This window comes from Petaurus breviceps, unplaced genomic scaffold (genome assembly GCF_028583685.1).
Source record: "Petaurus breviceps papuanus isolate PSGF00001 unplaced genomic scaffold, PetGlider_PUasm1.0 216, whole genome shotgun sequence".
Lineage (NCBI taxonomy): Eukaryota > Metazoa > Chordata > Mammalia > Diprotodontia > Petauridae > Petaurus > Petaurus breviceps.
The window spans coordinates 6,684,443-6,701,860 of NW_027185867.1; the positions used below are offsets into that span (position 1 = coordinate 6,684,443).

The 17,418-nt window shown below is 37.0% G+C and overlaps 1 protein-coding gene across 5 annotated transcripts in view; it reads left to right on the plus strand.

The window, feature by feature from the left end:
* DCP1B (decapping mRNA 1B) overlaps positions 1–16,816 on the plus strand; it is a 316,409-nt gene extending 299,593 nt beyond the window's left edge. For 3 of the 5 annotated variants that reach the window (XM_069094320.1, XM_069094318.1, XM_069094321.1), the window contains 4 exons: positions 5,226–5,354; positions 7,612–8,478; positions 11,342–11,593; positions 16,577–16,816. In XM_069094320.1, the coding sequence (XP_068950421.1) occupies positions 5,226–5,354; positions 7,612–8,478; positions 11,342–11,593; positions 16,577–16,660 (1,332 nt within the window). In that variant the 3' untranslated portion in view covers positions 16,661–16,816. Of the gene's footprint in view, positions 1–5,225; positions 5,355–7,611; positions 8,479–11,341; positions 11,594–13,438; positions 13,574–16,576 lie in introns of all 5 variants that reach the window. The other 2 variants (XR_011169490.1, XM_069094319.1) reach the window with 2 other exon arrangements.
* The last annotated feature ends 602 nt before the right edge of the window (positions 16,817–17,418 follow it).

Genomic DNA, 17,418 nt, shown 5'->3' on the forward strand with positions numbered 1-17,418 from the left:
ATTATGAAATGAGAGTCAACAGCCTGAGTAAAATCATACCTTAAAAAATAGACTAACTCAAATGGCAAAAGAGGCTTAAAAAGGCAATGAGGAAAAGCCAAATTTGCCAGATGGAAAAAGAATCTCAAAAGCTCACTGAGGAGAATCATTCCTTCAGAATTAGATTGGAGCAAATGGAAGCTAGTGACTTTATGAGAAATCAAGATACTATTAAACAGATCCAAACATATGAAAGAATAGAAGGCAATGTGAAATATCTCATTGGAAAAACCACTGACCTGGAAAATATATCCAGGAGAGATAATTTTAAAATTATTGGATTACCTGAAAGCCATGATAAAAAAAAGAACCTAGAAATCATCCTTCAAGAAATTCTCAAGGAAAACTGCCCTGATGTTTTAGAACCAAAAGGCAAAATAGAGATTAAAAGAATCTACCTATCACCTCCTGAAAAAGATCCCAAAAAGAAAACTCCCAGGAATATTATAGCCGGGTTCCAAAATTCCCAGATCAAAGAGAGAATATTACAAGTAGCCAGGAAGAAATAATTTCAATATTGTGGAAACACAATCAACATAGGATCTGGCAGCTTCCACACTGAGGGATTGAAGGGCTTGGAATGTGATATTCCAGAGGTCAAAGGGGCTGGGATTAAAACCAAGAATCACCTACCCAACAAAACTTGAGTATCATGTTTCAGGGGAAAATATGGTCATTCAGTGGAATAGAGGATTTCAAGCATTCTTGATAAAAAAAAACCAGAGTTGAATAGAAAATTTGACATCTGTATACAAGAAGCAAGAGAAGGATGAGAAGATAAACAGGGAAAAGAAATAATAAGGAACCTATCAAAGTTGAACTATTTATATTCCTACATGGAAAAACGATAATTGCAACTGATCAATCTTTTCTCAGTATGAGAATAGTTGAAGGGAATAGAAATATATAATGTCTATGTATATGGGCATATGAATATATATGTGAATGTGTGTATATATGTTTACAGGTATACATAGATAGAAGGCACAGGACCAGTTTAATAGGAAGGAATGATACTTAAAAGGTGAAATTAAGAGGTTATAGAGGAATATAATGAGAAGAGATGGGGAGAGACAGAATAGGGTAAACTATCTCATATAGAAGAGTCAAGGGAAAATGGTTACAATGGAGGGGAAAAACAGGAAGGCAAAAGGGAATGGATCAACCTTATTCTCATTGAATTTGGCTCAGGGAGGGAATGACATACACACTAAAGAGGGTATCTCACCCTACAGGAGAATGGGGGGAAGGGGATGAGAGGGGGGATTGGAAGCACCCACTTTTGAAAAGGGACAGGATCAAAGAGAATAGAACAAGTGGGAGGTGGAATAAGAGGTAGGGAAATATAGTCAGTCTTTTACAGTATATCTACTATGGTAATGTTTTGCATAGCTACACATGTACAACCTATATTGAATTGCTTATCTTCCCAGTAAGGGTAGGTGACAAGGGAGGAAGGGAATGAATCTGGAATTCAAAGTTTTAAAATCAAATCTTTAAAATATATGTGTGTATATACATATTTATATGTATATACACACACACTATTATTAATACTATTTTACATGTAATTGGGAAATAAAATATACAGGCACTGGGGCATAGAGATCCACCGTGCCCTACTAGAAAAGTCGAAGGAGTATGGGAGAAGATAAGGGAGAGAGCAGATTGGAGGAGAGGACTTCCTGTGGGACTGCTATTTTGGGGTGGTGGATAGGGGAAAAATGGGGAGAAAATTTGTAACTCAAAATCTGGAGGAAATGAATGATGTAAACCAGAAGTTAATAAAGCATTTGAAAAAATAAAAAAGGAAGAAAAAAAGAAAAACATACAAGAACTATATGAATACAACTACAGAACACCTTTTATGGAAATAAAGACAGACTGAGATAATTGGTATAATATTAATTCCTGATGTGTAAACTAAACCAATATAATTGAAATAACAGTACTACTTTAAATTAATTTACTTATTCAGTACCATAGCAATCATTATCAAAGAATTATTTTATAGAGCTAGAAAAATAATAACAAATTCATTTGGAGGGACAGAAGAACAAAAATATCAAGAGAATGAGAAAAAAAATGTGATGGAAGGTGACCCAGCAGTATCAGATCTAAAACTATTACAAAGTGGCAATCATTTAACAGTCTGGTAGTTTGCTAGAATCAGAGTGGCGGATGAGTGGAATAGATTTAGGTATACAGTTACACAGGAGCAAATGACCATAATAGTCCAGTGTTTAATAAACCCAAAGAACTAAGCTATCACACTAGAGCAGAGCATTTTGGAACTATGGCCAAAGGGCTGTAAAACTGCATATCCTTTGACCCAACAATACCACTTCTCCCTCTGTATTCCAAAAAAGATTTTTTTAAAAAAAGGACTTATATGTGCAAAAATATTTATAGCAACTCTTTTTGTGGTAGCAAAGAATTGGAAATTGAGGGGATGCCCATCACTTGGGGAATGGCTGAACAAATAGTGGTATATGATTGTGATTGAATAGTGTTGTCCTATAAGAAATGACAGCAAAATGCTTTCAGAATAACCTGGAAAGATTTATTATGAGCTAATGCAAAATGAAGTGAGGAGAACCAGGAGAACATTGTACACAGTAACAGCAGTATTGTATGATTATCAGCTGTGAACGACTTAGCTATTCTGAGCAATACAATGATCTAAGACAGTGTCAAAGGACTTAGGTTGAAAAATGCTATCCACCTCCAGAGAAGCAGCTAATGGAATCTGAATGTAGGTCAAAGCATACTTGTGAAACTTGCTCTATTTTTCCTAGAGGTTTGTTGGGTTTGGGGTTTTTTTGGGGGGGTTGGTCTGTTTTCTTTCACAACATGGCCAATATGGAAGTAGCTCAGATCCTGGGACATGTCGCATGCCATGATCTCTTTGCTATTTCACTATGGATTTTTACTGCAGACCTGTGATAAACAATAGGTGTCTGTGCCAGAGATGTGCGGAGACCCTGAGGGTCCAAGTGCTTCTCTTGCTTCTTGTCACCACCGTCAGGAGATCCATCATAAACAACAGAGATCTGACATCACTCACCACAGGAACCCTCTGAAGAGGGGAGGCAGAATTGAGGATTTCTGCTGTTTTTTCTCTTCTGCATTTGGTCAGCCCAGAAGGTCATACAATTTTTTGTTCACTGTTTTGCTTTTATGATCTTTTTAGTTTAGGGTTGTTGTTGTTTCTTCTTTTTTCCATCCATAATGCTTATTCCTTGTTCTTCCTCTCACCCCTTAAAAGAGGCTAATCCTATAATGACCCTAAAGACTTTGGGAGGCCTTAATCTTTTTAGGCCCTTATCACTGGGGAGTGAAATGTTGTTAGGGTTAATATCCGACAGCCTCCTTCTCTTCCCCCAATTAGGTTGGCTAGTTCTTTCTCTAAAAGGCAAGGAAACTTTCCCTAAGATTTGATTGACCTAAGGGTTAAAGCCTACTAGCATTTGACTGAACTTCCTTATGACCTCAAGATATGTTTATATGGCTTTCTGGTCATTTAAAAAGGCCTACCCACATGGAGACCAGGCTTTTAAAATTTGGCAGAAGTTCTAAGGCCCTTTAAGTCTTCAGATCCTGTCCTGCTGACCATGTATATTTTTGCTCCAGAGTTAAGTGTCAAATCCTTGTTGAGTATCCATTCCTGACTGTGGCTAAGTAAGAATCTTTCTTGTTTACTATTAAATGACCTACAAATGTCTTATCTGGTACTTTAACTACAGAGGAACAGCTCAAATCCACAATTAGGGGAAAAAATGTTGACTACTGCGGTTGTGAATGAATCTGCAGGGATAATGAGTTTTCTGACCTTGGATTGGGACCCCCATCCCAGTTCCTTTGATGACACAGCCAAGATGAACATGCAATAGAAACTTTTGCTTCTATAGCTTATTATTCCATGCACTGAGAACCTAGTAATGATAGGAAGTTCTAGTGAGACATCTGGATCAGTAGAAAATCAGGTCGCCTGGACAGACTAAATTTTATCTTGGTACCAATTCAGTAGACTCATCTGAAGATGTATACCCAAGAGACATACTGCATGTGAAACAAATACCTGGTTCCAGTTCTGAAGTAAAGGCCTTCTAGTATCTTTGGCATCCTAAGGTTTCAGGATTGCTTTGGGTTCTGAAACCCTAGAGGGTACAGATAATAGTACTGGTGACTTGGTTGTTGGGGTCCCATATCGATTTCTGAATTCCTTGTAATGACTCTAATGTATCCCTTGTGTGAAAAGTTAAAAAAAAAAAAAGCTTGAGGATTACATGGTTTGTTTTGGGACAGGTACATTGTAAAACATAATCTGACCCAAAGCTGGACTACACAGTAAGAGGGCTACCATGGTTATTTTGTAGTCTAAAAGGTAGAATTTTTATGTTCGGTTTTATTTGGTATTTTAATTAAGGAGACTTGTGTTTTATGTCTCACGAATCCTACTGTGATAGCAATTGCTTAGGTTGGTTAAAGTATGATATTAATTTGGTGCAATGAACTTATAGGGCTTGTCTCAGACATTCTTATTTTTAGGAAGCTATTTGAATTACTCTATTTTTACAAAGAGTTGTTACATGAAAATGACAGTTGTTTTAAAATCACTGACTTGTATCAGCCTAATAATATCTTGACTCTTGGGGAAGAAAGTTTTAGTTGCTTTGCTAATGAAACTAGCTATATACCTCTAGGGTTTTTTATAAAGAAAACCCATTTCAATCTAAACAGAGCTAGTTTTCTCATAAAAAGATACATATTATTACTTTATGGATGACTTCTATTATCACTTAACAATTTATATGAAAGCATAAGCCTGTATGTTAAGAATGAAATTATTGGTCCTTGTGCATATAAAAAATCCTTGTAGGATTTAACTACCTAAGAGCTCCTAGTACCAAGTCTATTGATCCTAGAAATAATATAGTCATGGCTAGTCCCTCTGCTGCCAAGTTGTAATGGTACTAAATTGAAAAGTTGAAGGAATTTTAATGTTATTGTTTATATTTATATTATGGTCATATGATATGGTCATATGATCTCTTCAGGAACTTTTTTCAGTTAAAGGAAACTGTCTTTTAAATGACTTCTTGTTCATAGTTGATAGGTTTGAGGATGAAGTATAGATAAGACTGCAGATTGTTTAACACCAAAATGTGTTGTTTCCCTTTCAGTGTAAAACATGTTCTGAGCCAAAGCAGATTACCAGTTCATCTGCCATCTATGACAACCCCCATCTGATAAAGCCCATTCCAGTGAAGCCTGGTGAAGGCCAACACCAGCGTGCCCCTCAGCAAGGCCAGGTACACATTTCATCTATTTCTTAAACTGAGTAACTCTAGCATACTTTGCACTCACATAGTATTTGTACCGAGGGAAGGAAGGGCCAAGACCCCAAACTAAGGACTTTATAAGAATGCTTTGAATTAGAAGTAGGAGAAAGAGGTTTCAAATTAGTCCATTAAAATATTTTCTTACTAGTAATATCTTGTTTTATGTAAAAGGTAAACACAAAACTAACATATCAATACAGTGAAAGGTTTTTTTTATTTTGAGTGTTTTGATGTATTTTTAACCAAAAAGTCCTAGAGCAGACTTCCTCAAAATGTAATTTGCATTAATGGCAAAGGCAGTAGCAATAGAACCTGTCACCTTGAGGCTTCTGTGAACCTATATTCACTCTTTAATGCAGAGAAGGATAAATAATCTATTCAAACTAGTCAAAGAAATTGATGTGAGTGGCAAATTAAGTAGCCACTGAAATTGTTTGCTTAAGAAGAGTATAAAATTGTCAATCAATGATGATTTTTTTAGTGCTTTATTTAGTGCTCTCTGCTACTCATCTATCACATAGACAAATATTATTATATATATTGATAGAGTCACCAGGAACATGAATCCTGCCCTCAAGAGTCTTAGAATCTAAAGTGATTTTATAATTAATTATCTCTGTTTTTTCTACCCATTTAGATAGGATGGAGTCGTATGTTAATGAAAAAAACAGTTCTTTTTCTTTAAGAGAAGAAATAGATAGGAAAGGAAAGCAAGCCGCAATAAAGGATATTTAGCAATTAGCAAATTTACTTGATAGAGAAACCCAAATATATATTGATTCTAGGTTAAAACTTTTGTACTCTACCTTAGTAATATGGGAAGCAGTAGAAAAAGGGAAGAAATAGTGAGGAGAGGAATAGTTGATAGGTTTGAGGATGACAAAGACACTCTCATTGTAGGCCAGCCAGTGTATTTTAAAAACTATTTGTGAATTATGAAAAGGATCATTGCTTGAAACTATAAGTTGTCCAATAAAGCTTTCTGATACCTTGTAGTGATATCTTGAAGGTCTTCCTGTGAAGTGTGGACTCTGATAAGCCCTACCAAACTTAGTAAGATTTCAAGTAACAGAGAAGAGGAGGGAAACAAGTATTTTTTTAAAGCATCTCCTATGTGCCAGTACTAAGCACTTTATAAAATTATAAGTATTTTCTATATGACTTTCATGTGAAAGAACAGTTTAAACACAGAGAGGTTGTTTATGACCAGGTTCACTGAAGGCCAATAGCCATAGCATCTCATCGAGATCATCTGCCAAGGCATTTTTTCACAGCCTATAGGCTGAGGACCCCAGTTAGGCCACATAGTTATTGTAAGAGATCCACAAACCATATTATGAGCACCAAGGACCATAATTTTGATCTGGCTTTAGCTTCAACAAAATCTGACTCATATAATCAAAAAGAAAGCATATTAGGGGGTGGGGACTGACTCTATGATTTCATTGGTATAGGGAACTTCCTCTACCAGTGCAAGTCAGTATCTTCTCTGCTGCTTAAGGTCTTAGAGAGTTGCCTGGAGCACTGAGAGATTAAGTGACTTGCTGTTTTCTCTCATCCTGTAGACTGACTAAATAATGTATTGCACTTATATTTATACATTTTTCAAATGTATGTGAATGCTGAGGCAACATGACTTAGTAGCTGAGTGACAGAAGGTTTATGACCATGGGGAAGTCATGTAATCTCTCTGAACTCACAGATGAGGCTCAGGTGAGGTAGTATATGTAAATAGCAAACTTTAAAGTTCTGTGAAATTGTCACTTCTTACACTGTCATGATTAATAAAATGAAGATTCCCTTAAAATATTACTAAATTCATAGGTGGTTTTTATCACAACTACCTTCAAGTGAAAGTCTACTAAATGTTTTGATCTTTAAAAGGTCATACTTGAAATCACTGGACTAAAGCATTAGAGGAGTTGTGATTTGCAGTGATAGAGGGGTTACCCAAGACTTATAAATTCACAGACCCATTTAAATGTTGAAGAAAAAACATTCGTAGTCATATCCAGAGTTCCTAAACATTCCTGTAGCTTTCTCATTTTCCTCTCAAAGGTTGAATGAATTTACTGTTTACATAGTTGTTTCCTCTTCGACATTTATAGCATTATGGTAAAATAGAGCCTTTTCTTCACAGTTAGATATAACTGGAATTTTTTCACAATTACCTTATATTCAGATTATACATAACTATTCTTAATAATTACTATCTTTTTTTCTGTAGAACTTAGATCCTGAACCACAGCACTTATCCTTGACTACACTCTTTGGGAAACCAGATAAAACCACTTATCAGGAAGTTACAGAGCAGAAATCACAGCTACTACCACCAACACCACAGCAGCAACAAGAGAAACCTCCCACCAGACAAGGGGCAGTACGTTCCCTTTCCTATGAAGAACCCAAAAGAAATTCACCAACCCCAGAGAAGCAGCTTTGTCCAGCCATTCAGAAACTCATGGTCCGGGGCACAGATCTCCATCCGGTGTCAGAGCTGCCTGAAGCTCGACTATGTGAAAATGGCAGTGTTCACCCTGTAGGAGAGGTTTTCACTGGTCTTTTCCAGCCAGTGACCCCACATAGTATGGGGACATCTCACAGAGTACAAAGTACATCAGGAGCTCAGAGCCTTTTAGAGAAACTTCAGGGTACCCCTGGATCAGTAAGCAAGTTAGAGTCCAATACTACCATGCCTCCTAGTTCAGCTGCACCAATTTTCAGCAGGAGTTCTACTCCTGCTGCCCCTGCAGCACAGATAAAGAGCATGGGCCAGCCACAGCTGGTGTACTTCAATGGCTCTCTTCCACCTCAGACTTTGGGACCTCAGACTCTTAGAAAAGAAGAGTCTAAAGTGTCAAGGCAAACCCTCCCCCTCTCTGGCAACCAAACAAGCAGTTCTGGAGTGATCTCTCCTCAAGAGTTGCTGAAAAAGCTCCAGATCGTACAGCAGGAACAGCAGTTGCATGCATCTAACAGACCTGCCTTAGCTGCTAAGTTTCCTGTAGTTAGCCAAAATGTTAAGACTCTGAAACCCTTGGAAGCCTGGATCGACAAGCCATCTAGTACAGAAAAACAGACCCCTCTTTTTCAGGTAAATAGATTGGGTTAAAGGATATGCTGTGCAAGTGCAGAGTTGGAAAGCTGTTAAAATGCAGTGCAGTAAAATTTATAATTTAATAAAAAGACTAATTGGTGGTTCCCTAAATCTTAATATTGTTAGAAGTCTATACTATAAGGCACTGTGTGAGATATACAACATCAACAAGGATATTATTGGCATTAAAGTTTGTAGACTTTCTTTATATGTTATCTCATTTGATATTTAGAGTTCTATAGGTTAAGTACTCCACTATTACTCATATATTTACAGATAGGGAAACTGAAGTTCTGAAAGATGAAATACTTTGTGATGGTCACAAAGATAGGAAATATATAGAATTTGAACCAAGGTCTCTATAATTCTAAGATCAGCATTTTCTACTTATGCTGTACTTCCTCACATACCATTTCTACTTATTTAGGGTAGACTTACAAAAGCTTTTTTCATACCTAACATTCTTATTCCAGAAGGGACCCTTTGCCCAGCAACCTTGGAGCTTTTTCTCTTTTCCAGACAATTTTAAATGAGGTAGAAAAGTTAGGCATTCCTGTTTTAACAGGGCCTGAAGTCTAAGATATTAGCACAATGGCATTTAAAATAATACTAGGATTTATGATTGTCTATTCTGTTCTTAAAAGTTCTTTGTGAAAGAAGATTATATCATGAAAGTAGATGAACTGGTAAACTTCATAGTCCAGAAATGTTTACTATTTTTGCAAGAGCAGAGTAAACATAGGCTGTATGTAAACTTATTCTGTAGATTGAATAAATAACATACAGCACCTTGAACACACCAGTAAAGATCCAACCAAGTTTAAAAATCAGATTTTTTTTCTTATTGATAACCAATGTTTTCACAAGTCCTTTTGTAACTTCTTGAAATTTGTACCAAAAGTTTCCTTAAGAACCTTTCTACCTTTGAAAACTAAAGTCACAGGGGTGGCTTGGTGGTACAGTGAGTGGAGCACCCACCCTGGAATCAGGAGGACCTGGGTTCGGTTCCGACCTCAGACACTTCACACACACACACACACACACACACACACACACACACACACACACACACAAAACTAGCCGTGTGACCTTGGGCAAGTCACTTAACCCCAGTTGCCCTACCCTCCCCCCTCCAAAAAGCAAAAAAAAAAGGAAAGAAAATTAAAGTCACAGACATGAAAATTTCAGTCTTTTTTGCCTAACAGCACAAAGTAAGAGCTTTCCCATATTCCTGCTTAATAAAATCTGAAGGTCTTAGGGCAACAGGGTGGTGCAGTGAATAGAGCACCAGCCCTGGAGTCAAGAGGACCTGAGCTCAAATCTGGCCTCAGACACTTGGCCCCTACTAGCCGTGTGACCTTGGGCAAGTCACGTAATCCCAGTTGCCTTGTTGTCCCCCTCAAAAAAAAAAAAACTGAATGTTTTAACTCACCTTGATCTTAACTGTGGTATAATTGTTTCCATTTAAGTTTCTACTTGTTTTCTCTTTATGAGTTGGAAAAAAATGAGATTGGTTATTTGACTTAAATTCCTCTATGCTTAATTCTTATTTCAGTAGCAACTGGTAGACCATGGGTTATGTTTTGTAAGTACCTAGCAGTTTAGTTACTAAAATGGTACAGGTCCTTCCTAGTCAATCTCCCTGGTAGCCATGGGTGTAAACAGTTAAGGAAAGGTTATACTTTGTCAGCTCATACTCTAAACAGAGATGTAACTCTAGCCTTTAGGGATGTTTATCTCTTTTCTCTCAGTATTAACCGTTAAACGTTGAGGACCTATGCCTTGCTCAAGGAGAAGCCGTATGCGGAGTACAAAATTGCATTATCATCTGAGCTGCTAGCATCATACCCTATTTAAAAGAGTATTCCCATCCCCCTACTAGCTATCGGGGGGCTGATATTACCATTGTCCTGTACTAGCATGTGTGCTACCAAATGATGAATCACGAAACTCCCAAGTTACCCACCCTCTTCACTGACAGGCAAGGCATCTGGTGATGCTGCTGGCCAGTTTGTCATGGTGAAGAAAAGTTCATTACTTAAATTAAGGCAGTTTTGACTAGTCTGCAACTTTCATCCTTTCGTTGCTCGTTGGTTTTCCTCTGGGGCTAAATAGAATAATCTATTCCCACTTCTATGAAGCAGCACTTCAGATACTTGGAGAGAGCCATCATGCCCCTATGTTATAAGAATTGAAACTCTGCTTTTAAAGGACTGCTTTACCTGGTGAAACAGCAACCTTCCATAGATGCTCGTTTCCTACAAAGACAGCATTAAACAGGAGATAATTATGGCACAGTGGAAAGTGTGCTGACTCCTGAGTCAGAGGACCTGGCTGTGACCTTTGGCAGGTCACTTAACTTCCCTGGGTTTCCTCCTCTGTAAAGGTAAGGACTAGTTGACCTCTCAGGTAGCATGTAACTTTCAGCTCTAGATCTGTGATTCATTCATTTTACTCATTTAGTATGCAAAGAATTTGTTGTTATTGTTCAGCCCTGTCTGACTCTTCATAACCCCATTTAGGGGCAAGATATTAGATACTAATATATTAGAGTGGTTTGCCTTTTCCTTCTCCAGCTCATTTTGCAGTTAAGAAACTGGTAGACAAAGTAAAGTGACTCACCCAGGGTCACACAGCTAATAAGTATCTGGGGCCAGATTTTAACTCAGGAAGATGAGTCCTCCTGCCTCCAGACCTGGCCTCTAACCACTGTACCTACCACCTAGCTGCCCTGAGCAAAGAATACTCAGAATCTTTTGTTAGAAGGCCTGTGAAGACCAAAGAACTCTTCCTCTATGCTACATTAGCTTCATTGAGTGCATTGCCTAATCTGCCCTTTTTGTATATGTTTTGGCATAAGCAGGTCATCTCACCCCAACACATTCCTGCTACTGTGACTCCTTCTCTGCTGATGTCCCCTATGGTGTTCTCACAGCCTACACCTTCCTCACCCAAGGTTAGTGAGAGTGGATTGTTGCCACTAGGAAGCAAAGAACCCAGTGCAGCTACTACCAGTCTTTTTCTGCCAATCCAGAACACAGAGGCTTCTGTGATTAACAACAACTTGCTGACCAAACTACAGCTGCAGGAAACACTTCTGCACCTCATCCAGGTAAGAAGAGGGCCACATCTTCTGCCGTCTTTCTAAACCATATTAATTGTGTGGTTTTAGTTTTCATACCAGTTTTCTAGACAGAAAATAGAGTTGGCCAAAGCCTATCTAGTAATTCTTTGAAAGTGAGGCAGTTTTACAATGGCCTGTCAGACCCAGAAGATGATATTCCTCATGGAGATGTGTCTTAATAATATTTATAATTTTTATTGTCTTTGGGCACCCCAATTCACAAAGGACATTTTAGAGTATAGGGAATGATGAAAACCTTCAAAAAAGAACAAAAACATATTGAGGTTGGCCAGGAGATAGATAGTGACATGATTCTCATTTTCAGAGGGTACTTTTGCGAAGAGTTCATGAGTAGGAAACAAGGCATAAATCTACTTTACAAGTAGTAAGCTAAAGGAAGTGGTGGGTTGTTGAAGAGGCAGGAAACGAGTAAATGTTCCTCTATACCCTCAGGGCTCCCTTAGACTAGTGTGATCCTAAATGGAGTGAATCAAGTACCATATAAAACCTTGAAGAAATTATCATTCACTTTTTTTTTTTTACCTAGCTGCTTATAGGTAACTGACTTACAGACTTCCTTTAGAAATTCCTATATGCTATTCATGACAAACCAGTTCTAAGATAAGACACTATTTTGCTATTTTATCTCGCAACCACCTTTAGATACCACCTATTTTTTTTTTTTGTAAAAAGTTGTGGGAAAAACAAAAGGATTATTCCAATATTTTAAATTTACTGCATTTGTTTCTACAGCCTTTGAGGTGTAAGGAAAGGGAAAAGAAATAGCCAAAGAAAGAGAGGGAATCTATTTGGCTTATTTAATTTTTTTTTTTTTTTTGGCTAATACCAGTAAGTATGCTTTTTATGGTTTATTTTGAACCTGGTTAATCATGCCATAGAAAATAATGAGGTTCTCCATTGACGGCTCCTTGTCTATTGTCTCTTCAAAGATATATGTATTCTATGAATGGTTTTCTATGTCACCATACAAACAACTGATCCTACAACTATCAGCAACAGGTGTATTCACCTTACCTCTTACTGCCTCCCCCAACCAAAAACAGTACTTATTATGTTTTTTAAAAAATCTTGATGCATTTGTTTTGACACATCAGTTACTTCCCAATAAACAACTCACTCCCCTGATGCCTTCTTATTAAAAAAAAAAAAATGTTAGACATAGCTATGCAACTGTGACTGACAGTACATGTAGCTTTCCACTTATATTTTACCATTTCTTAATAGTAAGGAGAAAAGAATGTTTTAACCTCAGTCATCTGGAATCCACATTGGCCATTATATTTGACTTGAATTCTGTGGGACATTTTAGTGTTTTTTCCCTTTACATTATTGTAATCATTGTTCTTTTGGTTCTACTCTGTTCCGCTTCAGTTTATAAAAGCTTTCCTATGTTTCTCTGAAGTCTTCATTTTCATCTTCTCTAACAGTGTAGTATAATCACAGGGTCATAGATAGAGAACTAGAAAGGACCTCAGAGTTCATCTAGTTCAGTCCCTTCATTTTACAGATAAGATTACCCAGGCACAGAAAGTTGTACAGCTTGTCATTGGTTACAGGGGGCTTTCTAACTCCAAAACCACATTGATAATAGAGATGAACTTGAAGTTGCAAGTAGCTTGGGATCAATGAAAGTGCTATATATTTTCCCAAATGTGACCCAACCTATTTTCTTTCTCCTGTTTAGTTGTGGGGCTAGATGACTTCCCATCTGTCCAAGCTAGGTATACTAATGGACTAATTCAATAGAATGGCCATCCAACTGCATGTCATCATTTGGGCAATATGCTTTCTTCATCCACTTTATTTTTCCAGTGTGGATGACTAGGCCAATCTCTTCTGAGTGACTGTGGATCTCACTGAGGAAGCCTTGTAGTGGTCTGGGGCTTGGTGTAATCAACACAATGTTATCTGCAAACAGGAGCATCTGGAGAATATTGCCATGGATAGGTAATCCCTTTTCTATTTGTGTGAGTTCTCCATTCTCCCCACCACCTCTAGACATCACTTATTTCTTTTATAGAAAGTTGTGGGAAAGTCAAGAAGGGTTATTCCAATATTTTAAATTTACTGCATTTATTTCTGTAATTTTTGAGGTACAAAGAAAGGGAAAAGGAATAACCAAAGAAAGCAAGGGAAAGGAAAAGTTACCAGCAAATTAAGGCTGTAAAAGATGAAACATGAAGCAGATAAATATCATGTATCACAACAGGAAAAAATTTACTTTGATATGTTCATCTGTTACCTTGGTGAGCATTTGCAGTATATCCATTTTCTTGTCCACTTCTGAATTGAGGATCATTGAGAAGATTAATACTCTAGAGTCCTGATGTATTTTTGAGTGCTCATGCTGATATTCCATTACACTCAAATACCATATTTTGTTCAACCACTTCTTGATTGTTGAAAACATAATTTATTCCACCTTTTTGTTATTACAAGTAATGTTATTGTGAATAGTTTAGTTCATAAGGGACCTTTCTTCCTCTTACTGACCTTGGGGTATAAACTCAGTCCATGGGATAGCTGGATCAAAAGGTATGAAGAGTTTAGTAATCTTTCTCAAATAATCAAAAATAGTTTTGAGAAAAATTCCATTAACTTAGCAGACATTTATTAACTACCTATGAGTACAATAAGCTATATTAGGTGCTAAGGATACAAATACTAAAAAATGCCTCTGCCTTCTCTTGGAGCTTTCAGCCTGCTGTTTGGTAGGTGGAGAGGTATGACACATAAGTAGATTATGTAATGGAATAGGGCAAAGAGCTCCAAAGTACTATAGGAAATTTTGAACTGTGGATGATCAGTGAAGAAGTAAGTGGCCCCTTAGCTGAACTTTGAAGAGAAGAATTTTAATATGAAGAGATGAGGGATAGAGTACATTCCAGTTATAGAATGACACACTGACTACTTGAATACACAGATGTTTTACATGGCAGAATGAGATTGCAAAACAGCTATTATTCCAGTATGATTGGAGAACAGAGTGTATAAAGAGGTACAGTAATGTGAAATAAGACCAGAGTTGGAGCCAGATTAAGGAGTCTGGTTTTATCCTGTAGGTCATCAGGAGCCAATGAAGATTATTGAGCAGGGAAGTGATATCATGAAACCTCTTCATCAGGAAGATTATTTTGGTAGCTTTATGGAAAGAGGAGAGACTTATATCAGGAGGCCCAGTTAGGAAGTGACAATCGGAATCTGCACCACAGTGGTAGCTACATGAATACAAAGTAGTAACAGTTGCAAGATATGTACTGAGGTAGAATCAAGTGAATTTGGAAACTTTGAGTGTGGAGTACATAGGAGAAAAGGAATAATCAGAGATTTCTCAGGTTTTGAACCTGGGTCACTGGAAGAAGAGTTATATTCAAAAGAAATAAGAAATTGAGAAGATAGACTTAAGCTAGGGAAATTGAATTCTTTTGACCACTGATTTCAGATTCCGATATCTAATTTTAATATATAGGTTCATTGTGGTAATTTATCCAAATACCAAATAATTCTTAAAAGGCTTTATACTAATTTTAGCATTGCTGTATTTGTCCTTTCCTACTAAAAAAGCAAAATATTTTATTTTTTCTAATGATCTATTAGTAATGACTTTGGAAATACACAGAAACATTTTAGAGAGGATAAGAGAATTAGGGCTCTGAAATAAGAAAAAAGGAGATTGCAGTTGTATAGAAATGTAATTTTATGTAACTAATTAGATACTAAGGGGTTAATTATGCTTTATAGACTCTTTATTTAAATATCAAGTTGAAAACATTCTGTTGTGTAATCTGTTCATGAGGAATACATAGGAATGTAGGGAGATTTCCATTGACAACTAGATTTTTAAAATGAAGGAAAGATAAATAATGAAAATTGACTTTGAAATAAAATTATTTATATGCCATTCTGATTCACTCCATTGAGATCACATTAGCCTAAGGAACATCTCATTACAGAACCCAAGACTCCTAAAATATTTGAGATCTAGCCCAATGTTTCTTACAGAAGGTTATCACAGTGGCTGGGTTATAGTACATAAGCACAACCTCTTCCTGACAGCTAACAAAATACTCAGTATTGTTTCTCTCTGTTTCAGGTACAGCTGCCCCTTTCCCCTGCCTCCCTCTGCTGTTAGCACCTTCCCTCTCCCTATTTCTGGAAGTTGGATGGAAAAATGAAAATTAGGCTTAATATTTTAAATTTAAAAAAACTAAAGATCATTGCTCTGCTTAATTTAGAAACTGCCACACTTTGTTTTAGAGTGCTGTTAAATGTTAGTGTTGCCAAAGGATTGAGAGGGTAAAGAGGTCCCAAAACGAAAACTTTTATAAATCCCTGAGGGGCAGAAAACCCATAGTCAAGTCATTCTATCCATACTTATTTTGCTAGAATGCATGGAAAGGTTAGTACTATTTTTGATAAGATACTGATGAGGATGCCAAAGCTATTAATTCTCACCAGAAGCAAACACACATATGCCATATTATAAACATGGCTATTATAAGAATCAAATATGTGAATTCCCTGGGGGCCCTTCAGTGACCACCAGCAGTACCCAGATTCTACTTGTCGACTCAGTCATTTCATCTCAGCTCAGCCATCGGTTTCATGCAACAAACTGAAGTTTTCAATGAGTTACTCTAATTTAATGTTGCCGTGTGACACCGTATTACGCAGAACACTCTCTTACTGCTTGTCACACTGCACATTGAGAGCCAGAACCTGACTCCGCCCATCCTGGTCTCTAACTGCACATTAGCATTTCCTTACACAATTAAAACCTGTAGCTGGATAGGGGAGACAGAGAGATGAGTAGCTTGGTTTCTAGAAATGGATGCCAGTGTAGTATCTTTTTTTTGAAACCCTCACCTATTCAACCCCCAAATGGAGGAGCTTTTCTTTCCCTAGAAACCGTATCATATTCCATTGTGTCTTGTGATTTTTGTCTTCCAGAATGATGACAATTTCTTAAATATAATCAATGAAGCTTATCTCTTCAGTGTCACACAAGCAGCCATGAAAAAGACTACTATGTAAAAAGAAAAATTTGTAAACTGATGATTTCCAAGGGACTTTTGGAATTCCAGCAAAACAAGGTTCTCCTAATGTCAAGTATTATTACAGTAAATGTTTCTGCATTTTTTAAGTGTGTATACTATTCTGAAATAAAATGTCCTGGACTTTTTATGTACAGTCACTTTTTTTCATTGCATAATGTAATATATACTGTACAGAGAAATGATTTAGGTAGGAAATATTTTTATTCAACTTGCACATTAATTTTTTCCCCAATATGAGGCCATTGTTTGAACTGTAGAGGGGTTATTCTTAGAGTTTAGTTTCCCTTTTATTTGTACATTGAATTATTCATCAAATAGTTATTTTCATGTGAAGGGTGCATCCTTCATATAGCATGCTGTAGAGGGGCTAGCCACCAGGTGGCAGTGTCACTCCACAGATTGACCCTAATGAACTCTGGGAGTGATGGTCTTCTAATAAAGCAAATCTTTCATTTGTAAGGATTATGACCAGCCCAGACTTTGAAAGCAAATTATTTCCTTTTAAACAAAATGCTATTTATAAAAGCTTTCTGGACTAAATTTTCAGCAAGGTCTCATTTTTTCCCCAGCTCTCACCATTTCTGAGGTGTCTAAAGAGAAAGATGTGCTTGTCTGTGCTTCCAAACAAACATTTTATCATTTTAAGCAATGTAAAAACCAATTGAGAAAGAGACTCTGGGGTTTTCTAAATCGTTTTCTTAGTTTCCTAGAATAAACAGATGATGATGATTTTAG